Below are 24,858 nucleotides of genomic sequence, written 5' to 3'. Positions count from 1 at the left end.
AAAAAGTATAAAAAATGAAGCTGTAAGCTTTTCATCTGAGAATAGTTCTACCTAGTGATTAAAAATTAGAGCAGTATGAAACTCGATAATAAAAAGGCAAGTAACCCAATTAAAAAATGGCCAAAGAACCTGAACAGGCATTTTTCCAAAGAAGATGTACAAATGGTTAATATGTAGCTAAGCAGATACTCAGTACCAGTCATTAGACAAATGCAAATCAAAACCACAATAAGATACCATCACCCCCCCCGAAGATGGAGAGTAACACGTGTTGTCCGAGATGTGGAGAAACTGAAACTTTCATACATTACTGGTGGGAATGTAAAATCACACAGTCACTTTGGAAAATGGTCTGGCAGCTCTTCAAAATGTCAAACACAGAGTTACCATAGGATTCGGCAATTCCACTCCTAGTTACATGCCAAGAGAAATGAAGTATATGTCCACACAAGAACTTGTACATGAATATTAATAGCAGCATTATTCATAATAGCCAAAAAGTGGAAATAACCCATATACCCATAAACTAATGAAATGACAAATGAAGTGTGTTATATCTATGCAATGGATTATTATTTGGCAGTAAAAAGGAATGAAGTATTGATACAGGCAACAGCTCAAATGACTCTTGAAAACATTATGCTAAGTGAAAAAAACCAGTCATGAAAGACCACATATTATATAATTTCATTAATATAAAACATCCAGAATAGGCAAATGTGTACATACAGGAAGTAAATTAGTGGTTTCTTAGGGCTAGAGGTGGAGGGACATGCGAAGCGATTGCTGGTGGATGGATATAGAGTATCTTTTGGGTGACAAGATGTAAAATTAGATTGTGGTGAAAGTGACATACTATCTATGAATATTAAAAAACATTGTATAATTTAAGTGAGTGACTTGTATGGTCTGTGAATAATGTATCAGTAAAGCTGTTTAAAAACGTACAGAAATTAAAGAAGTAAAATCAGGGCAAAATAAGGACACATTTTCTAGCATATCTATACCTGTAAATGAAATACGAGGTACTGTTTTTCTTAGCCTCTATAAACCCAATAACAATAGTTTTCTCTAGCTAAAAATACATTTTTTTCCTGACATTTGAGTTTAACGTCTAGGTTATGCTCAGAAGTGGAACAGACAAGTCATTTTTTTCAGTTAAAATTTTACTAACTGTGCTTGCTTTGGTGGTACACATTCTAAAACTAAAGCAATATAAGGAACATCTAGCATGGCATCTTTGCAAGGGTACACGTACCTCAGTGCAGTGTGTTATGTATATTTCCTTCCTTTATTGAAGGAAGTAAGAGAAGACCTGAATAAATGTGTATAGATGTGGAAAATATAATATTGTAAAGTTTACAGTTCTCTGCAAAATCTCTGAAAATATAATGAAGTCCCACTCAAAACCTCAGCAGGACTTTTCTTGGAACTTTACAATAACTGATTCTAAAACTTGTAAATAAGAATGAAGTTGCAATAGCAGTCCCAGACACGCCCCCTCCCCCAAAGAGCATTTAATAAAGTAGAGGGCTTGCCCATTGTCATATAGGATCTAATAAAGCCAAGCTAATGAAAGTTGTGTGAATGGTGCAGACAGAGGCAAATAAGTGAATGGATCCAAAGAGTGCCTGAAACTGCCCTGTACATGTATGGAAACCTGCCCTGGGTTAGAGATAACAGCATCATTCATTATGTTGGAGTGTGATAATTTTAGCGTGAACGCATGTCAAACATTTACTTATCAATGAGGAAATCATCAAGATGGTGAAACTGTTCCAAGAGCATTTGGGGAATTGAAGGAAAAATGTTCGAATATTTGTTATATACAAAACTGGTTAATCTCCTACAAGGCAATAAAACCATAACCATACCAAATTATTTGCATATGTACCAGACCAAAAAAATCTGCAAGTTAACATATTATTTTATAGAATATAGACCTTAATCAATAGAAAATAGCAAGTCAAACAAGGATATATCCCTTATAGAATGAAATATTCCTTGGGTGGGCCTGTTAGACAGTGCTCCAAGATGGCATTGAGTGGGCATGCAATCTTTTTTTTTTTTTAATCTTGTTTCAAAGCTACTGAGTAGCTGAAGGATGAGTTATTCATTGCTGTTGAGATAATTGCCTATCCATAGGGGAAACAATTAAATTTAGATCACACTGTACACAAAAGTGGATTCTAGATATACTTGTGTGTTAAATTATTTTCTCTATGTATTTAAGCACTTCTCATAAAAAAGGGGAAAATAGGTTCTTGATAAAATACTAGATAGTAGTTTACTATCTAGTAAGTGAATGAATTAGGTCTATAAAAAAAACTGAATAAAAAAATCAGTTTGTAGCATGATGTACTTATTGTGATACTAATATGAATTTTAAAATACTGTAGAATTTCTGGGACTTAATGTACATGTATAGAAAAGCATAAAAAACTAAACTTTTGTACCCCAGAAAAATGAAAAAATATCTAGTATTGTTTTATTAATAATTATTAAGTTCTGCTAAATTTAAATGTTTTCTGCCTGGTAAAGATGCTATAATTGTAGCTTTGAAACATGCAACAGTTACCTGACACAACAGACTTGATTTTAGCAGAACTTAATTAATTTAGTGTTTTATATATATGGTATGTCAAATCATTGGGGTAAAGATACAGGTTTTTAAAAATTATCTTGGGAAAAATAGCAGAAGATTAAGAAAAATGCACAGCACTATCTTGTACCATATACTCAAATTATAAATGGATCAACATATTAAATATTAAAAAAATAAGCAGCATGGTAAAATTATGTTATATAATCTTTGTGGAGGGGAGGTTTTCCTAAGTATGCCCTCAAAATCAGAAATATTAAAGGGAAATATTAATTTTGAATATATAAAAATTTCAATATTGGGGAGAATTTTAAAATTAAAGATAAGGCAAATGAGAAATGGGGACATTTTTATATACATTTCAGAGAACATATTTTTCTAGCCCTTATAAATGAATCTGTAAGGGAACAGATAGGCAAGAATGGTCCGAAAGGCTAGACAGCCCTTTGAATCTATCTTATTCCTCTTTCCCTGCTTGTAAACTGAGATGTCAGTCAGTACCCTGGAGTCTGGTTTACCTAAGTGCTTAGGGCTTCCTCCATTCTCCTGGTAAGAAGTTCTTGTGATAGAAAATAACATGCCTTCAAGCTACATTTCCACTTAACCGTGGCGTTTTCTTTTCTCCCATCACCTACACCCAACCACCCTTGTGAAAAGAACCTTGATTTTCCCCTAACCTGATATATGAAATTTAGGAAACTTGACATGTTCAAGAAAAGATGAATGTTGAATATAAAATATTACCGGGTATTGGGAAGTCTGAAGGTAGAATATAATCATACTTCACTTAATGTACAATAAGGGCATTGACATCTTAGAATTTTAAAAAAAAGAAGCTTTCCTAAAGGGATGGTCAATAACCCTTTCCTCTCTTCTCTATGGCTGTGGACAGTTAAGGTGAATCGTCAGTGGGAGGTTGACGATTCTGTTATATACAGGGCAGGGTTTATTCTTAAGCTCTATGGAAGTTTCCTTCTCTCCAGTAGGCTTGCCTCTGCGTGTGTCTCTGCGGTAGATCTAGGTCAAAATGTGGCCTAAGATTCTGCAAACCAGATTGGTCTCCAGCTCCTCTATGTTACCTCAGCATTCTGTGGTATAAATATATAATGGGAAACAAGCCAGTTTTTAACACATAAGATATTTTACAAAATACTTGCCCTTTCACTCCAGAATTTATCCTTAGGAAATAATCAGGCAAGTGAGTAAAGGGGCTTATTGCAGTATTGTTTGTATTGATAATTGCCAAACATTGGGAGCAACTAGCATGCCTCAAAATGAGGGATAGGTAACAAATTATGTTACCTCTATTCAGTAGACTGCTATGTGGACACTAGCTATGATAGAGCAACTCTGTATTTGTTGAGAAGAAAAGATTCAGGATAAAGTAAGCATATAATAAAGGAAACCAGAATATGTTATCCCAAAATACGTATGCCTCTTTGACATAAAAATCATTTTGAGCTGAAGGCAATCAAGAAGCAGTAAACACTGAAAAAGTTCCCTCTTTCTGCCTAAAGGTGGGACATAAATTCTGTTTTTACTGGAGACAGACTCGTACAGCTCAGAGTCTGCAGACAAATCTTGTTAAATTAACCCTTATTTATTCCAAGTTATTCCTTCACCATTTACCCCTAGGCCTTCACCATTTGTTTTTCCAATTCTTGACAAATGTATTGTTTCTTTGTCAGAAAGGTATAAAAGATTTCTGCTCTGCTCACTTCTTTGGGTCTTTATTGTTCTATGAAGGCTCTCACGTACATGTAACCATTCAATTAACTTTGTGTGCTTTTCTCTTGTTGATCTGTCTTTGTCAGTTTAATTTCCAGACCCAGCCAGTGACCCTAAGAGGGTTGACAAAAACTTTTTCCTCCCCTACAGTAATATTCCATTTCAATCAAGAAAAATATAGACAGATAGATAGGGAAAAGATTTGGAAGGATATATACAAGCTACAATGTTATCTTTGGGTGGAGAGTTTTGGGGGGTGATTTCATTAATTTCTTTTTTGTGTACTGGAATATAAAGAAAAATAAGTTTATTTTATTGGGGCTGTATTTCAGGAATATTCACCATGTAACTGAGTGGATTCTGTTTGATTTTCAGAACTGATAAGAAATGGAAGTGAGATAATATAAATAATTGAACGACTTGTGTTGTATACTTTAATCTATGTAGACTTTTCCTGTAAGACAAAGAAGTAACAACCTCACTGCCTTTTTATTAACAGGCCTTCTCGTGTAGATATGGCAACAAGTAGCCAACACTTCTCATCGTTTGATACAAAACAGGCATCCGGACAGCACCGAACATCTAACGTGAAAAGGTCAGGAAAGGGGGGGGGTGTGGGTGTTCCTGGGGGACTGGGGAGAGCAGTCCAACCCTTGGGTAAATTGCAGTGTTGATGTTAGATAGGGCTTTGTGTTTTACTAATGGGTAGGGTGGAGAGAGGCCTGGGCAGGTATAAGTGCCCATTTTACAAATTAGGGAAGGAGTCTCAGAGCTCCTAAGGGATTTAGTGAGTAGGTCACCCTGTTACATAAAAGCAGAAACAAAACCAAATTCAACTCTTGGGGTACAACTCCCTCTTGAGCCTTTTTTCATCTTTTAAAATTTTAACCATTTATTTTATTATGAAATAATGTAACCATATTGCCAAGCATCGGGCAAGATGGAGGAAAGAAGAATTATGAGCACTGTTAGAATTTTGGTATATTTCATTCCAGTCTTTTCTCTAGGCATGTGCTCCTTGATATAGATGTAGCCATACCTTTTTCATTGAACATTGTATTGTGATTGTTTTTCTAACTGTATTCTTCTTGTAACTTTGGCTTAAAAGTGCATTTAAGAAGCATTTGTCATAGAAAATTCAGGAAATATACAAAAGCACAAAGGAGAGATAAAATATGTATTACCATCACCATAACTGTTTTTTGGGTGTGTATTCTTTCTTTTTCTCTTCATATATAGAGATATTAATTTTTTTTCTAAATTGGGATCATATTAATTTTACTCTTTGGTAACCCACTTCAAAGCATAATACATCGTGACATTTTTCCTTTCCAGTGAATGTGTTTTATAATATCATATTTGATTGCTAAGTACTGTTCCTTTACGCCCATTTTAGAATTATTTTAGCCAGTTGTCACTTTTTGAATATGTAAGTTGTTCCTTTCTCGGTTATTAAGGCAACTTTGTTAAAGCTTTATTTTATACCATGAAAAAGTGCTTTCCATTTATCCTTACGGGTTTATTAAACTTTATACAGCACGTCTTCGGCCTTTTAGATTTTGCATTTGAAATTTCAGCTACTTTTGAGTATGTTCACAATACTCATGGGCTTGGCGGTTTGTCTTAGGACTCAACCCTCACAATATAAGGAAGCGGTGCAATATTTATAAGGATTGAGGAATGGAGATGAAGTTGAAAATAACTTCTCAGGATCTGAAGGCGTTTATTTTCCACATTACTTTTTGATTTCATATGTCTCTGCTCATGGAAATCTGAGCTATCTTCAGAAATATGTATTCCTCCCTCATAGTTGTCCTCTAACTGATCTGATAGTTTCCTAGGTAACCACTGCATCAACATTTATATAATGCTGAGTTTGAAAGCTGGGATAAAATAAATTTTAAAAATATTACTGAAAGCAGTGATAAATTAAGGGCATAGCATTCAGAGAGAGCTCTGGGTTGTATCGGTAGACTGGGAATTTTCAGCATATGTGTAGTTTTGAAGGCATGAACTGTACGTGCTCTTTCCAAGAGAGAGCAAAGCAAATGAGAAGAGAGTGAAGGAAGGAAGCCCCATGAACACAGACATTGAAGGAGCAGCTAATGGAATGATTTCATGCAGAGCTATGGAGGTTTGAGGGACAGGACGATTAAATGAGATGGTAGCTGCAAGGTGGGCAAGGGGTTGGGGAGGGGTGAGTTCTGGAATGAGGTCAGCAGAGCCAGGTGTTGCAAAGAGGTCTACGTGGATAAAGGCTGGAAAGCATCCTTTGTATTTTGTAGTTAGGTCATCATAGACCTTTAGCTTAGAGGGTTCCTTGCCAGGCTGCAGTGGGAGATGAATGGGAGGAGGGGAAGTAGGGAAAGTGAGAGTCAACTCTTTTTTGAAGCTTTTGCCTATGAAAAGAAGGAGTGGGAGAAGTTCAGGAGAGAAAACAAAATCAAAAGCTATCTTTTTGGCTGGTTTTACTTTAAGTAGAAATGAGTGAGATTTGTGCATTTTCTGAGTTGGAAAGACGGCAGAGAGGAAAAGGTTTAAAGACATATAAAGGAAGAAACAGGAGGGAAACGTAAGAAGTATAGTATTAGCATTTGTAGGTTTCGTTTTAAAATTAAATTATTAAAATTAAGATTTTTCTTTAAAAAAATGAAACAATAAAAATTCCTACTCTGCCTTTCAATCAACAGGTCTTCTAACGCATTTGTAAAAACAAGCACTTGTAAATTTATTGTGAAGCAGCCCAGAAGGACGTCTGCAAAGTTGAGCAATGCTTCTAACTTGAGCAAGTCTGTGGGTAGTTAGACCGCATAGAGCATAATGGCGCCCTAGCTAATGTATACTCCCCATGTGACTGCTCCACTGACACCCGGTGTATTGCTCCTCCACACAAAGCTGTGAGGCAGTCAAGGAGGGAGTTTAGTCACTATTTCACAAACGAGCAATCCTGGATGGCAGGTGACATACCCAAGGTGCCTCAGCCAGGCAGTGGTTGGTCTGCATCTTGATGCTCCATCTCCTCATTTCCTGGCCAGAGCATCTTTAATGATGAACCCATTTGCTTCCCTGGTTGTAATCCCTTTCATCTGTTTAGTCTTACAAAATGCTTTGACAACCATGGGTTCTTTTTTTTTTTTCCTTTTTTTTTTTTTTTTTTTTTTTTTGCGGTACGCGGGCCTCTCACTGCTGTGGCCTCTCCCGCTGCGGAGCGCAGGCTCAGCGGCCATGGCTCACGGGCCCAGCTGCTCCGCGGCATGTGGGATCTTCCCGGACCGGGACACGAACCCACGTCCCCTGCATCGGCAGGCGGGCTCTCAACCACTGCGCCACCAGGGAAGCCCCATGGTTTCTTTTGATTATACTTCAACTTGAAAGAGCCAGGAAAGAATCTTTCCATGCAAGGATCCTGATGTCGAGAGCAGTACATGGCTAACTGAAATGCCTTGCAAAACTCTGAAATAGAGTTCGAGTTATCGCCTGTGTCCTTCCAGGGCACCAGTGACAAAGTTGCAGACATTTGTTAAGTTCTGTGTTCGTCAGTTCATATCTGTTGACACCCAGAAGCAGTTGTGTTAAAGTCACCTTTGGAAAAAGGAGGAAAGACTTTCCACCCTGGCCCCGAGCCTTTCCATTATTTCCTCCTCTTACCATATCTTTTTGAGTTGAGAGACATGTTGTTTGGTCTTCCGTGGGAAATGTAATGACGACAAGGTTGCCCACTTTTAAATCTCTAAGACAAAGTATATTTTGTCTTCTTGATCTACTTGAGAAACTTGTCGAAAGCAGGAAGAACAGAGGTATAGCATCTCAGGATTAAAGGAATGGAGAGCAAACCATTTACAGACATTTTTTTTTTTGCGGTACGCGGGCCTCTCACTGCTGTGGCCTCGCCCGTTGCGGAGCACAGGCTCCGGACGCGCAGGCTCAGCAGCCATGGCTCACGGGCCCAGCCGCTCCGCGGCATGTGGGATCTTCCCGGACCGGGGCATGAACCCGTGTCACCTGCATCGGCAGGCGGACTCTCAACCACTGCGCCACCAGGGAAACCCATTTACAGACATTTTAATACTTCCCTTATCAAGCCTAGACCATAGCTCAGCATGGGCACAGACCATTGGTAGCTTTAATTATTACCTGACAAAAGCTGGCATATGCGAATCCCAGAGTTATGCAGGGAGTTCTGGTCACCCGGAAACCTGAGTTCTAAAGACTGTTTAGTAGGATGAGATTTTCAAATGGCTAAATCATTAAGGTTATGGGCAAAATTTGACTAGAGGCTTGTGAGAGAAAGGAGGGACCCTCTCTTGGATTGTTTAGTCAAGAATGCAGCATAGAGGGAGTTGCTGTTTAAAGGGTATAGGGTTTCAGTTTTGCAGAATGAAAACGTTCCGGGGGTTAGTTGCACAACAATGTACAGATACTTAACACTACTAAACTGTACACTTAAAAATGGTTAAGATGGTAAATTTTTAATTATGTGTGTGCTACCATAGTGAAAGAAAAAAGAAATGCGGGATAGTTAACCCAGACATTATTATATAGAGTTCATCCTAGTTTTCTTTGACCTCCTTTTTGTCTTAGGTACTAGGTACATTTCCCATGCTATTAAGACATGTGTATCATCTCGTCTTGGAAAAATCCTTCCTAGCTTAAGAAGGAAACCTCTGGACTGAGTTCAGGAAAGCTGAGACAGGGTTTTTGTGTGCATCTCACCTTCTTGCTGTACTTTCTTGCTTCTTTCTGACTCACTAGGCATTACCCTAAGGAGCTTCTGCCTCGTTGTTTATGGTTGACCAGCACATTCACTAGTAAGAAAAACCAGGGGGAGTTAGCAATCTTTGCTAAAAAGAAGCCACTTCAAAATAAGTTTTATTAGAGATGATTGGGCAAGGCTAAATTATTACCATACCAATGGGCTATTAAAGAGCAGCTTATTATAATTGTATTTATTAATAAATCAGGATAGGAGGAAAAGCAATAAGCACAGGTAATTTAAAGGAATTTGATGTATCATGTTCTGGTTTTGAAGACTAAGTGCTTTTTAGGAACAATTGATTAAAAACTCCACTCTTGGGCTTCCCTGGTGGCGCAGTGGTTAAGAATCCGCCTGCCAATGCAGGGGACATGGGTTCGAGCCCTGGTCCGGGAAGATCCCACATGCCGTGGAGCAACTTAAGCCCGTGTGCCACAACTACTGAGCCTGCGCTCTAGAGCCCGTGAGCCTCACTACTGAAGCCCGCACGCCTAGAGCCCGTGCTCCGCAACAAGAGAAGCCACCGCAATGAGAAGCCCTCGCACCGCAACAAAGAGTAGCCCCCGCTCGCCACAACTAGAGAAAGCCCGCGCACAGCAACGAAGACCCAACTCAGCCAAAGATAAATACATAAATAATTCATAAAAAAAACTAAAACAAAAAACACCACCCTTGCTGTTAGTTAACAGATCTACTAAAATAGACATGACATGAAGCACTGTGGCACATAGGGGTGGCTCCTGATCAGAGCTCTGCTATCCTGTTTGGTTCTGAATGATGAGCATGTGATTCAGGAGGAAAGACTAGGCACGTTTATTCTTTTAAAAAATAATAGTATTTCCCTATTCCTTTAAATGCATTATTTAGGAGCATTTTGACCTTATATCTTCTTTGTTGCTCTTCCTAACAGCAATGTTAATACCTGTTGAGTAGATATTGTCATATCCTCATATCCCTTTTCTAGATGAGGGAACAGAGTTGGAGAGATTAAGTGACTTGCCTAAAAGTCTACACAGCCTACCGCAGATTGTGAACTTATTGGGTCCCTTCTCTCCCTTGGGTAGTTAATGAGTTGTACTGGGGGTCTCTGTAGTCTGGTTGTCCAGCTGTGCGTGCTCCTTGAACCTCTGGGCTCCACACAGCTGAATCAATAGGCCTGACGCATGTTGGCCTGGAGTTCTTGAGTACAGATGTGATCTTGGATTTGCCTGGGAAAGAACCCTGAGTACTCCCACACACGTTGGTAAAGGTCTCTGAAGAGTAAACCCTGACCCTGCTACCATTCTGTGCCTGTAAATCTTAAGTGTTTAGTTCTTTCTTTGAAAGAACTGTCTCTTTTTGGCCTAAGTCTAGAGCCAGCTGAGATATCGGTAAAGGGGTCAGATCAATAGAGATCAGACTCTCAGTTTTATTATTCTTAAAGACTGTATTGGAGGATGTACATTAGATGCCTGGAGAAATGGGCTTTTGACACACCTCTGAATGAACTTCAGGTGCTATACTGCAAGCTTCCCTGGTGAGGATGGTGAGGGTTGTGGGGTAGAACCTGCCCTTCTTAGCTCACCGCACTGGGGAGAGTATAGATTATAATGTACCCACTTTCCCTATAGGAAGGGGGCCAGGTCACTTATGCCCAATCAGGTAACTCCTCTCCTAGAAGAGGAGTGCAGAGGTGCGAGCGTTATGCAGAGGAGTGTTATCCAGCCAAGGCCCACCTCAGGGAAATCTGAGGCGTGGGAGGAACTATTCCTCCCTCACAGCTGTTAACTTTCTAACTCATCTGTGAATTTCCTAGATAGCTCCATCAACATTCATAATGCTTACCTATTACTATTGATACTTTATTACATAGAAGTGGATTTAAAATTAAGTTCGTATTAGAGATGCATTTGGACAGTTTAAAAGTGTTAACTATTCGATTGGGTGTGCACTTATTTTAAATAATTGATTTATCAAGTAAAAGAGGCAAGGAACTTCGAAGTACAGCATTATTATATATTGGTTTTTTAGACTTCTATTCATTTTAACACAAATCATAAAAATCCCCTCTCTGCCTTTAAGCAACAGTTCTCATGAAGCAGATAGGGTTAATATTGGGTCATTAGATTATGTGCAAAGTGTGGAGAAACTTCGCCAGGTCATAAAGTATGAGTGTGTATGTGGTTCTTATCAGGCAAGGTTGGGCAGTTTGACACTCTTAGATAATTATACTAATGCCTCAGTATATATAAGTGCTTATATTTTTATTTCCATGAGCATACCTGATTTTTATAACTACCTTATAAAGTAGTAACAGCAGGCTTGACTATCCCCATCATACAGATAAGGAAACGGAAACTTAGGGAGGTAAGGTGGGCTGTTCAAGGCTTCAGAGCTGGGAATTGGTGGAGATGAGACTTTTTTCTTTATAACACTACTTTTATGTTTTAAAATCTTTATAAATCAAAATTTCATCATAAAAGTGACATGAACAGAGTTTAAATAATACAGAAAGAGGAGAAAAAAAGTCACCAGTTACCTCTCTACCCAACATAGCATCAGTATAAATTGAGTTCTCAGAGGACAGAAACAACATCTCCAGGTAAATAACTGAAAGTGGCATTGCGAGTCTGAGCTCTGGTTATCTGGGACCACAGTTTTAGTGGAATTAGTACACAATAAGAAATTTTTGATGGAGGGTCTTGAAGCAAAGGGGCTCCTGGGCTCTTAAATGCAGTAGAAACTTTTTCTGGATGCACTTAGCAAAGAACCCAGAATTCCTGTCTGCCTGCTGCTGGCTTGATCCATAATGGCCCTCTTCTCCCTGCGCTCCTGCCCCCATCCTCAAATCTTCATAAATAATAAAATTCTGACATGTTGATTATCGTATAGGGAATATAACCTTTATGTTTCAAAGGGATAAGTTTTCACTTCTGTTTGCCCTTATAGCCAGTAAGGTTTTTTTTGTTTTGTTTTGTTTTTTGTTCTTTTTGCGTTACGCGGGCCTCTCACTGTTGTGGCCTCTTCCGTTGCGGAGCACAGGCTCCGGACGCGCAGGCTCAGCGGCCACGGCTCACGGGCCCAGCCGCTCCGCAGCATGTGGAATCTTCCCGGACCGGGGCACGAACCCGCGTCCCCTGCATCGGCAGGCGGACTCTCAACCGCTGCGCCACCACAGAAGACCCCTTGGCTGTTTTTAAATAGTCGGACTCATCACTCTAGGCTGGTTGGACCGGTGTTATGAGGCTGAGCGGAAGGGTTTATGCAGTAGGTGTGGCTGCCATTTTAGGTCCTTGATTGAAGGGGGCAGTGTGATTGAACATCTGTTTTAGGCAGAATAGACTGAGGGTGGTGTCCATAAAAATGAGTATTATCTGGGAGCTTGCTGAGCCCATCCCAGGCCTACTGAGTCAGAAACTCTGGTGGTGTGGCCTAGTGCTTTTGTTTTAACAAGCCCTCTGGTGAGTTGAATGCACGCTAAAGTTTGAGAGCCACCTAAGCACAGCTGGTACTACGAAGGCATTCTTGGAGACTGTTTCAGAATTCAGGCTTGAAGTGGTGATCGTCTCAGTTAATGTGGCGGCAGCGGGAATGGAGAGAACAGCTGACCCCCAGACGTGTGAGAAGTCCTAGCTGAGATTCCACTTGCTCTCTTGGTCATTCTTTGTGAAACACATGGTAGCACTGGTATTCTGGAGGGGAGGGGGTCTTAATTTCATGTGAACAGGTTAGTAAAACGCTTAGAAGGGTTGAGTTCACTGTGTTTGGAGGTGCCGAGTGCCCACTTCTGTTTCTCCCTCTGAGCTGGGCTTGCAAGTGCATCCACCCAGGTGCCAGTGTGGCCAGCTGAGATGCAGAGGTGGCTGTTTCTGTGGCAAGGGGACTGGTATCTGTTCTCAGCCCATTTCTTGGTAACAAAAGATGAGCTGTACTCTGAGAGAACTGGTGGGAGTGGAAATTAAGAGAACAGGTGAGAGGTAACACTGGAACACCTAATGGTTGAAGGGACGGGTGATGAGGGAGGGAGTGGGGATTGCTGAGCTAAAAATTTCCTCTTGTTCTTAGAATAGAGTCCATCTTCTCGGGTGTGGGAGGGAGGGAGACGCAAGAGGGAGTGTATACGGGGATATATGTATACGTATAGCTGATTCACTTTGTTATAAAGCAGAAACTAACACACCATTGTAAAGCAATTATACTCCAATAAAGATGTTTAAAAAAGTAAATTAATTAATTAAAAAAATAAAATAGCATTGCTATTTAAAACAAAAACAACAAAACAAAACAAAGTCCATCTACTCCGCCACCATGGTGTCTGTTCTCTGCCTGCTTTCTGTCCTCACTCCTCCCGCTCTCGGCCTTGCTCTCACCGCATTCCCAGCTTAGAACCTCCCTTCTCCCCTCAACCCAGGTATTCTCGTGGCGGCCTCCATTCTGCAGTACTTGGATGTCACCCTCTTCAAGAACTTTCTATGAGCATCCTCATTAATGTTGGGCCTCACCCCACCCCCTTCCCCAACCAGTTTCTTCCCCAGACCGCTTATCCCAGTATGAGATGATCTTAGTTACTGGTCTCCTTGTTTTAAGTCAGCCCTCCCTCCGCAGCTCTTCCACAGCCGGGAACCCTATGGGTCTGCTCAGTGTGTATTCCCAACACCTAGAAGAGTGTCTGGTGTGTAGTTAGAGCTCCATAAATATTAGCTGAGTGAATTCTAGGTAGAGATTTGATTGCGGGGGGGCAGGTAGGGGGAGGAAGTAGGGGGAGAAATGTGTCTGTAGACACCAGGCAGCACATGACAGCTAACTTGGCAGGCAGTGGAGGTGAAACAGGATAAATCCAAGAGATGCTCAGGAACTAACACTGACAAAATTTGGAGCTGGACTGATATGGAAGGTATTAAGCAATTTACTTGTGAAAAATTTTCATGAGAGAGGTTTGTGAACTCCTAGCATTCGTATTTGACCTCTTCATTCACTAGAAACTTAAGGGCAGAGCAATTCTGTGTTAGTATTAGGGTTCTTCAGAGAAAGAAGACCAGTAGGAGATATATCGAGATGGGGGAGAGAGAGAGAGAGAGAGAGAGAGAAGAGAGATTGATTTGTCATGGGAATTGGCTCACGTGATTATCAAAGCCGAGATGTTCCATGGTCTGCTGTCTGCAAGCTGCAGAACCAGGAAAGCCGGTGGTGCAGTTCAGTTGAAACCCGACAGCCCGGTAACCAGAAGCACAAGAAAGGAGAAGATAGATGTCCCAGCTCAGATAGAGAAGAGATCACGCGTTCCCCCTTCCTCTGCCTTTTTGTTCTATCCTGGCCCCCAACGGATTGGCTGATGCCCACCTACATTGGGGAAGGCCATCTGCTTTACTCAGTTCACCAATTCAAAGCCTAATCTCTTCCAGAAACACCCTCACAGACCCAAAAATAATGTTGTACCAGCTATGTAGACATCGCTTAGCCCATTCAACTTGCCTTAGAAAATTAACCATCACAAAATGAGCTCTCCAGCTAACCCCTTTTCCAAGAGCTTGTCTCCTTTCTGCACCACCCTGGAGGAGAGATGCTTTCAGGTCCCAGGCATAAGGAATTCTGTTTCTGAGCGTCTCACAGAGCAGCGCTCTATCCCCCCAACGCATCCGGCCACTCAACAATACTTACGGGGTTGTAGTATGTTCTAGATACAACCAAAGGCCCTGGGGGCATAACAGTGACTAAAACAACCTCCTTGCATTTATATCCTAGAGAGGGAAGGTAGCCAAAGACAAACAGGTCCACAAATATAGGCACAAGATATTTTGGATGGTAATAAGTGGTATAGAGCAGACAAAACAATGAGAGAGGTTGGGCTGAGGTCAGCGAGGCAGGTCTTGAGTTGGTGCTTTTTGAGCTGATATCTGAATAACAAGAAGGAACCAGCCATGAGAAGACCTGGGGGCAGAGGGTGGGTGGTTCCCTGCAGCACCTTCAGAACCCACTTCTGGAAGATGAGTAACTGAAGTGGGATTTTTGTTTTCCTGCTTAAAAAATGAATATGGAGAGGATGGTGGCACAGAAATTCAACTTTCAGCACTTTGAAATGAATCATTGTACTGCTTATTTCCTTACTGACATACTTTCTTGTTAAATGTTGTTACACAAAACATTTTACAGATGGCTGTCATTTTAAAGGGCAGAATTTCTATCAATCATAAATAATTAACATGAGTTTCAAAAAAGGGTAAAATCATGACTCATACAGATGTAAAAATGAACAGATGTTAAAAATTTTACTTAACTCATTAATCAGGGAGAGAACTAGGCAGATGTTAAAACAGATTTGAAGGAGATATCAAAACAGCACAAATTCATATGGAGTAAAGGAATGTTGAAATGAATGTGCAAATTCAGGCGAAACTAGCTTCTTCCACAGTGGAGGAGGGAAGTCGATTGAAGGCCAGGACAGAATTTACTTGTGTTAAGTAACAAGTTCAACTGACTAAATTTGAAGATCTAATTGTCTTTATTAAACTCTTTGTGAATTGGGCAGCATCCCATCTAGCAATAGAAAGGAGCTCCTTCAGGCTGCAGGAAAGGAAAGGTTTTTCAAGGCAGAGAAGAAGCAGGGGAAAGAGGAAATTAATAGCAAAGAATGCATTGTATTAGGCTAGGTTGCCCTCCTAAGGGGAGTGGAAGGGGTCTATCAGTGGATTTCCAAGTGCTGTGCAGGAAATTCCAGGTTGGCTGGTTATAGGTCACATTCTTGGAGAAGGTTGGAACTGTAATTAGGTTAACTTTAAGTCCTGGTGGGGCTTAGCATAAATGACTCCATTTTGCGCCTGTTGTCTCTTTTCTTTTAACATCTTTATTGGAGTATAATTGCTTTACAATGGTGTGTTACTTTCTGCTGTATAACAAAGTGAATCAGCTATACATATACATATATCCCCATATCTCTTCCCTCTTGCGGCTCCCTCCCACCCTCCCTATCCCACCCTTCTAGGTGGTAACAAAGCCCCGAGCTAATCTCCCTGTGCTATGCGGCTGCTTCCCACTAGCTATCTGTTTTACGTTTGGTAGTGTATGTATGTCCATGCCACTTACTTTGTCCCAGCTTACCCTTCCCCCTCCCTGTATCCTCAAGTCCATTCTCTAGTAGGTCTGTGTCTTCCCTGTATCCTCAAGTCCATTCTCTAGTAGGTCTGTGTCTTTATTCCTGTCTTGCCCCTAGGTTCTTCATGACCTTTTTTTTTTTTTTTTTAGATTCCATATATATGTGTTAGCATATGGTATTTGTTTTTCTCTTTCTGACTTACTTCACTCTGTATGACAGACTCTAGGTCCATCCGCCTCACTACAAATAACTCAATTTTGTTTCTTTTTATGGCTGAGTAATATTCCATTGTATATATGTGCCACATCTTCTTTATCCATTCATCTGTCAATGGACACTTAGGTTGCTTTCCTGGCTATTGTAAACAGAACTGCAATGAACATTGTGGTACATGACTCTTTTTGAATTATGGTTTTCTCAGGGTATATGCCCAGTAGTGGGATTGCTGGGTCATATGGTAATTCTATTTTTAGTGTTTTAAGGAACCTCCATACTGTTCTCCATAGTGGCCGTATCAATTTACATTCCCACCAACAGTGCAAGAGGGTTCCGTTTTCTCCACACCCTCTCCAGCATTTATTGTTTGTAGATTTTTTTGATGACTGGGCCTGTTGTCTCTTTTTTAACACGTGTCTATAGATAACAGTTATTTTGTATTGATATCAGTTATGTATAATTTACAGAGCTGTAAGATAATTCCTGTGGAATCAAAAACAAATAACCTGGCAGGGTCTTCTTTAGATTTTAGGCAATGCGGTTTTCCACTGACATACATTCTTACCCCTACATAATCAAACTAAAACAAAATAACCTCTGCTCCCACTCATGAATAGATGTAGTTCCTACACTTGTGATCTTTGGAGTGATGGGGGGACTGTCATCTACTAAGTGCCTGCTCTGAGCATTATTTGTCAATTTGTTCCATCTTCAAAACAGCCCCATGAAGTAGTTGGTGGTGTTCCCATTTTACAGATGAGAAAGTCAAGTTCCCAGAGGTTAGAGACACAGCGAGTAAGTGACAGAGTTAGAATTCCAGCCTGTCCTCTGTCTCCAAAGTGTACACGTGCGCGCGCGCACACGCACACACACACACACGCGCGCACACACACACACACACACACTCCCTGTGACAACTTGCTAAAAGTAAAAACTGTAGAAATTCTGTGTATTTTTTTCTTGATCTTTAGGTCACTGTCAACCAAGGTGGATCTCAGGAGTGGCCTGGAAGAATGTGCAATGGCACTGAACTTATTTCTAAGTAACAAATTTACAGATGCCTTAGAATTGCTTCGACCATGGTAATTAACTTTATTTCTTTTAGATAAAATATATTTTTTTGGATGCTTTTGATGATTCTGTCTCTGATGTCATTCTTGTCAGTTAATTTTTCTGCACTTCCTCCTGAATATTTATAAACTAATTTGGTTGAGACCCCTAAATGTTGATTAGTTTTAATATCCAGTTAAGAAGTCTGTCTTTTCAACTTTAATTAGTAGAGCATTTCTGATTCTTTTTCCTATCTTGATTTCTATACTTGTTCAAATAGTGTCATCTTATTAGTTTCATAGAGCTTCATTTGGCTTTATTCAGTGAAATATTTTTATGGATATTCCTCTGAAACTTAAATATCATTGAGAAAAGTTTCTTTTGAAATAGGCATGGGTGGACGTCCCTGGTGGTGCAGTGGTTAAGAATCCACCTGCCAATGTAGGGGACACGGGTTTGATCCCTTGTCTGGGAAGATCCCACATGCCGCGGAGCAAATAAGCCTGTGAGCCACAACTACTGAGCCTGCGCTCTAGAGCCCGGGAGCCACAACTACTGAGTCTGTGCGCCTAGAGCCTGTGCTCTGCAACAAGAGAAGCCACTACCATGAGAGGCATGCACACCACAACAAGGAGTAGCCCCTGCTTAACCACAACTAGAGAAAAGCCTGTGCCCAGCAACGAAGACCCAATGCAGCCAAAAATAAATAAATAAGATAAATAAATTAAAAAAAGAAATGGGTGTGGGAAGAACTAAAATATGGTAATCTCAGATGCTAAAAAGAAATTTAAGATAATAAAAATCTTACTGGGACTCCCTATTTATGTGATAAATCACTTAGGCAGTTTCATTTCAATTAGTAGTACCTGTTAATTCTGATGATGTGGCAGCAAAACCTATGCTTCGCCTTCTTACTAGGCCTCACTTTGACTCCAGTGTCACTAGAGCTCGGCAGGAATAATCTTGCCTTGTGCCTCCAAACACAGTGTCTTACTTGGATGAAGCTTAGACCTCAGATAATAATTTCAAGACAGTTATGTGGGCACAGAGTGGGACTCTCATTCCTTTGAGGAGTCTGTAGGGTGAGCAGGGTGATGCGACTCTGGTCATTGCCTTTGAATCTTAGAAATTAATGTGCCTACTGAGGCTGTGGTAATTCTCAGACTTAGAAGAGCTGCGATCAGTTAGCATTTCAGAGGTTAAGAACAGATGATAAAATAGATGGTGAAGTCCCCGGCCTACGGAAGTTGCCCAGGGCTGTCTCCACCCAATGCTTGTCTCACATCCTCTACCTCAGGGGTTCCCAACTCCCGGGCCACAGACAGGTACTGGTCCGTGGCGTGTTAGGAACTGGGCCGCACAGCAGGAGGTGAGTGGCGGGTGAGAAAGTGAAGCTTCATCTGCATTTACAGCCGCTCCCCATTGCTCGCATTACCGCCTGAGCTCTGCTTCCTGTCAGGTCAGTGGTGGCATTAGATTCTCATAGGAGCGCGAACACTACTGTGAACTGCGCATGTGAGGGGTCTAGGTTGCGTGCTCCTTCTGAGAATCTAATGCCTCATGATCTGAGGTAGAGCTCAGGGGTGATGCTAGCACTGGGGAGCGGCTGCAAATACAGATTGTCATTAGCAGAGAGGTTTGACTGCACAGAGACCATAATAAATCCATGTGTTTGCATCATCCAGAAACCCCTCCACCCCAACCCCTTTTGTTCGTGGAAAAATTGTCTTCCACGAAACTGGTCCCTGGTGCCAAAAAGGTTGGGGACCGCTGCTCTACCTTGCCTGTATCTGCCTTTTTCCTTCTGTCCTTCTTAGTCCTTCAGATCTCTCTGTCTGTCTGTCTGTCTCTTCATCTTCTGTCTCTATGTCCCTCTGTCTTCCTCTCTCCCTCCCTCTCTTTCTCTCTCTGCCTGTTGTTCTCTCCTTGTCTCTCCTCTCTCAATCTGCCTGCCTGTCTCCTTTGTTTTTTATTCAAAAAGTCTCCATTTTTTCTCCTTCAGTGACACCCAGCTGGTCATAATATGGAATGAAAATAAATGACAGTCTTACACTTAGTCAAGTTTTATATTCTCTGATCTTTATGCATGTTTCACTGATAAACATACGTTTTTCCCACTTGAATACTTTTTTTTCCCCTTGGAGAAGCTTTTGGTTTAAAATGTGGGGTTTATATAACATTGTAAATCAACTACACTTCAATAAAAAAAATTTTTTTTTAAATGTGAGGTTTAAAACCACAATTGCTGATTCACTTTGGGCTCCTCTTATTCCTTTTTTTTTCTTTCTTTTTTCTTTTTTTGAATAGCCAGTGCCCTCACTGTTTGGGACTAACTGCAAATTACCAAAGGTTGTTTAGACTGTTTCTTGGGGGGAAGTATACTGTGGCTTGTATTTGTTTTGCAGAGCAGCAAAAAAAAAAAAAAAAAAAAAAAAGTATTTTAAAAATGTATTTGAATTAAAAAATAAAACCATGCATTAATATTGTAGATCTTATAAATAACTAATTAACATAGCTTAAGAAGTTTTGAGGAAAGAGATGGTGAGGTTTTTATAGCCTGAGAGTCTGGGATGTGCCATCCATTCAGACTGAATGTCCTTAAGAATCGAACGCATAACTTGATAATTTGAATTATCCAGGACTTTAATCAGGATTCCCAGATAATGGGATTAGATTCGGTAAGAGATCTACCATGAATTTTTGTCTGGGCCCTTTGTGGCTGACCTAACTTATTGCAAAAGTCTTGCTTCCTCGTGGCCTCTGGCTGGGAGAAGGGAGGGGATGATTTTAAACAAGACTTACCTTTCAAAAAACATATCAGAATTTCTCTGTCACAAACTATGTTTCCAGTGGCCTTTATTTTAGCACTTATTTCAGAGCAAAAGACGGTACACTGCTTCTTGTACAACTGGGAAAAATTGGGTTTGCTTTGAAACATTTTCTAGGAAATGAGTCAGCAGGCTGCCCCCTTGTGCTCAAACAGGGAACAGCATATGCCGCACTCTGCTTCAACCTGGAAAGTTTTGTGCTGCCTGCGTGGGCTTGAATTGGAAAGTCCTCAGAGTTTGAGTTCTTTAGGGCATGTCTTTCATAGTCCATATTATTTTAGTGATCATGGTGAAGGAGTAAAAGTCGTTACTGTGAAAGTCACGTCATGGGTTTACTAGAATTTCTTGTGATTAGTTTCAGATGAGACCTGAATGCTTTTCAGTTGAATTGAAATGTAGTAATTTCCGTGTTCTCCCCAGGGCTAAGGACAGCATGTACCATGCCTTGGGCTACAGTACCATTGTGGTGCTGCAGGCCGTCATGACCTTCGAGCAACAGGACATCCAAAATGGCATTTCTGCCATGAAGGACGCCTTACAAACTTGCCAAAAGTATGAGCTGAGTAATTAAATACTTGAGACACGCCTACAAGCCTTTCTGTCTGTGTGACAAAATGGATGCACTTAGCCTGACAGAGAGCTCTGTTGGAAGTTGGCCACGGTTATAGAAAAGGACTTGAGCATCACAGGTTCCTGGTCTCATGTAGTTTTATGTACGGGAGATAAAAATATTTCCACTAAAGAATTATAGTAGGATGCTGGGATGGCGGAACACGTGGCATCTGTATCTTCCACTTTTCTCGTTGGTACTTGAACTACCGAGAAGGGCTGAGGATTTCAGTGGGATTAGCAGCAAGCATCTCTCGGGGTCCCCCTGGTGGAGCGTTTAGGTACCACATGCCAAGCCAGGCCAAGCAAGGAGCATTCTTCTTTTATGTGGGAAATGCTGCGAAGTCAGAAGGGAGTCTTTTATTTGTCTAAATAGACATATTTAAACACTTTTGCTTGGTGTAAATGACATGGAATTTCAGTTTTATTTTAATCTTTGTGTGTATAGGAAGCTCCTAGCAAAAGCTGTTAACTAGCATTGGTGAATTTTAACATTGCTGAAATTATGTCCTCTTGTAATTATGTTTCCAGCCCCTCAAGGGAAGAGAGTTTCCAAACACTGCACTCTAACTCCATTCTTAACCCGTGACGAGGTGACCCTTAACAACAGAAATACTGATTTTAGCCATAGAGATCAGGGAAGGTGCATGACAGGGTTAGTATTGACTGTTACGTGTATGTTTGTCCATGCACTTGTTCAGTAAGCTTGGGTTAAATGCCCACAGGATGCCAGTGCTGGGAGCTGGGTGTGCAGGGTTCAAAAGGGTGGTCTCTGCCCCAGAGATTTTAGGGTTTAGAGTTCTGTTTTGGTGACTCTTTGGTGTGATTGTGACTGAAATGAATGTCAAATGAAAGTGAGCTTGATTATTGTCATTTTTTTCTTTCTACTTCCCATCTCCCCTTCTACTTATTCTCTGCAGATACAGGAAAAAATGCACAGTCGTAGAATCTTTCTCAAGTCTTCTTTCTAGAGGATCATTGGAACAGCTGACTGAAGGTAAGAGGCCTTTAAAAGGTTTTTTTCCTTTCTTTGAAAAACTAAAATGTGGTCATGCTCATAAAATTCAACACTTAAGTGTATAATATAAAGTAAATGGAATGTCTTTTTCTCTTCCCCTTAATACTCACCCTCTAGAAGTAACCACTGTTAATAGTTGGTTTTCAAGCCTTGCAGACTTTTCTGTGTACATGTACAAATATATACAGAAGGTACACATAGGATTTTTGTAGTTTTTCATTTTTTGCTAATGTAGAATCATGTTATACATGTTAGGCTACAATGTAATTTTTGGCAATTGACTTTTTCCATGTCAAGACATATAAATTGTACTTCATTCTATTTAATAGCTATTTAGTATTCCTTAGGACAGGTGCCACCAGTTACTTACTTTGTCTCTATTGAAGGGCAGTTACATTGGTTTTTTTGCTATTACAAATAATGCCTTCATGCATTTTTGTAAGTATTTCATAGGATAGATTGCTAGAAGTGGAATTACTGGGACTATTTGAAAATAGAAAACATTTATAGATATTGACAGTTTTTTCTACAAAAAATTAGGTCAGTTTATATTCTTACCACCCATGTACAAAAGTTTCTATTTTTCCGCAAGCTATTAATTTTTTCCTCAAGGTCAAAGTAATTTTGATACCTTTAAAATAATGATGATGTTTCACAGTATGGAAGATGTTTTTTGGTTTGTGGACATTTAGGAATATTCGAGAATCCAGGAATCTCTGCAGCATTTGATCAGATGGCTGGGAGGAAATGACTCCTTTTGCTATCAATTGCTTGATATTCCACAGAGATTAGGGCAGAAGTTCTATGATCAGCCCTGTTTTATTAGTGTTATTCTCTAATCAGGATGGTTTATAAGAAAGGAGCATCCCAGTACACCTGTAGAAGAGAAAATAACATCTTTCAAATGAGGCCATTGTAGAGTAAAGCTTCTGCCGTCCAAGGAGCATTTGTGCCTGTGTTGTCATTGTCATATTTGTTCTCTGGAAGAGGTAACACAAAATCGTTACAGTAGCTGTAGCCGATTAAGGCAGGAGCAATTCTGGATACATCTGTCTGTCATTCCTAGTGGTCAAGGGTGTGTCAGACACATTTTTGAGTGGGTTTCATTATGAAGTTTTGTTTGCTTTGTTAGAAGAGTATTATCAACTTGTTATGGACATTGGAGAACTTGGGCTCACTAGAGTGTTGATAACAGAGGATTACAAGACTTGTTCCAAAAGGTATGATGCTGGCCCTGCAGCTGTCATACAGCAGAGTAGATTTCACTGGTTCCTCCAGGCAGCTGAAGCCAATCATCTTTTTCTCCAGAAACTGACCTCCAAGGACCCTTAAGAGTTTATTTATCCCCTTGATTTCAGATAGACTATGTTTTCATATTTTTCATCTTAGGGCCATTTATGTAAATTGGCCCCAGGAGACCTAAAGTCCACTAAAGTAGGTCAGTGGGAAATTAAATGGGCCCCAAAGAAATTTGACTCATTTATATTCTTCTGTTTTCCTCTATATGGCTTCTCTCCAGTGGCCCATTTCCCCCTGCCTCCCTTTTTCTTTGCAATATAAAGCCTGGCATTTGAGATTCTTTTTTAACCTTAGTTTACAAAAGAATGGCATGGTATTATTGGTATAAATATGAATAATAATAATAACTTAAAACATAATAATGCCCTATTTTTTTTTTTTTTTTTTTGCGGTACACGGGCCTCTCACTGTTGTGGCCTCTCCCGTTGTGGAGCACAGGCTCCGGACGTGCAGGCTCAGCAGCCATGGCCCAGCCGCTCTGTGGCATGTGGGATCTTCCCGGACTGGGGCACGAACCCGTGTCCCCTGCATCGGCAGGCGGACTCTCAACCACTGTGCCACCAGAGAAGCCCAATGCCCTATTTTTTAAAGGCACTCTCTATGTGTGAGACACTGTCGTTGATGCTTTCCTTAGCATTGTCCAATCTAACCTGTGTAACCTCCTTTTTATAGACTAGAAAGTGATGTTCAGAGAGATTAGACAAATGGTCCAAGATTACCTGCTTAGCAGAGCAGAGTTCAAACCCGATCTGCCTTTCCCTAAGCCACATAACCCCACACCTTCTCCTGTAGTTGGGTAGAAAAGGGCACGAAATGTGTCACATATGGATGAAGGAAATATTGAATTACTTCTGTGTCAGACATCTTGAAAATAGATGGTACTGTTCTTATCTTTTTATTGTGTCTTTGGGCGTGGCATATTTAGAAATATTGAAAAATAAACAGCAATGAGATACCACTACACACCTATGAGAGTGTCCAAAATCTGGAACACTGACGACACCAAATGTTGGTGAGGATGTGGAGGAACAGGAACTCTCATTCATGGCTGGTGGGAATGCAAATGGTACAGCCGCTTTGGAAGATAGTATGGTAGTTTCTTACAAAACTAGGAGCTGAAAACTTGTGTTAACCCCAAAATCTGCAAATGAATGTTTATGGCAGCTTTATTCAGAACTTGTCCTTCAATAGGTGAATGGATAAATAATAAAGTATGGTACATCCAGACAGTGGAATATTATTCAGTGCTAAAAAGAAATGAGCTATCAAGCCATGAAAAGACGTGTAGGAGCCTTAAATGCATATTCCTAAGTGAAAGACCCCAATCTGAAAAGGCAACCTACTGTATGATTCCAAGCATATAAGATTCTGGAAAAGGCAAAATTATGGAGACAGTAAAAAGGTCAGTGGTTGCCAGGGGATGAATAGGTGGAACACAGAATTTTTAGGGCAGTGAAAAATACTGATACCATAATGATAGATACATGTCATTATACATTTGTCCAAACCCATAGAATGTGCAACACCAAGAGTGAAGGCTAATGTAAACTTCGGACTTTGGGTAATTATGATGTGTCAGTGGAGGTTAGTCACTTGTAACAAATGTACCACTTTGGAGGGCATGTTGATAATGGGAGAGGTTATGTGTGTTTTGAGGGGAAAGGGATATATGGGAAATCTCTGTAC

The 24,858-nt window shown here is 40.4% G+C and overlaps 1 protein-coding gene across 4 annotated transcripts in view; it reads left to right on the top strand.

The window, feature by feature from the left end:
- The window catches only part of TTC39B (tetratricopeptide repeat domain 39B), a 133,860-nt gene that overhangs the window by 63,365 nt on the left and 45,637 nt on the right, over positions 1-24,858 (top strand). For all 4 annotated transcript variants that reach the window (XM_060155091.1, XM_060155093.1, XM_060155090.1 and 1 more), the window contains 4 exons: positions 4,830-4,925; positions 17,340-17,450; positions 20,667-20,798; positions 21,776-21,852. In XM_060155091.1, coding sequence (XP_060011074.1) covers positions 4,830-4,925; positions 17,340-17,450; positions 20,667-20,798; positions 21,776-21,852 — 416 coding nt within the window. The remainder of the gene's footprint in view (positions 1-4,829; positions 4,926-17,339; positions 17,451-20,666; positions 20,799-21,775; positions 21,853-24,858) is intronic.

Source organism: Lagenorhynchus albirostris, chromosome 7 (assembly GCF_949774975.1).
Source record: "Lagenorhynchus albirostris chromosome 7, mLagAlb1.1, whole genome shotgun sequence".
Taxonomy (NCBI): domain Eukaryota; kingdom Metazoa; phylum Chordata; class Mammalia; order Artiodactyla; family Delphinidae; genus Lagenorhynchus; species Lagenorhynchus albirostris.
The sequence above is the reverse complement of the archived record's forward strand: the minus strand, read 5'-3'. Positions and strand labels throughout refer to the sequence as shown.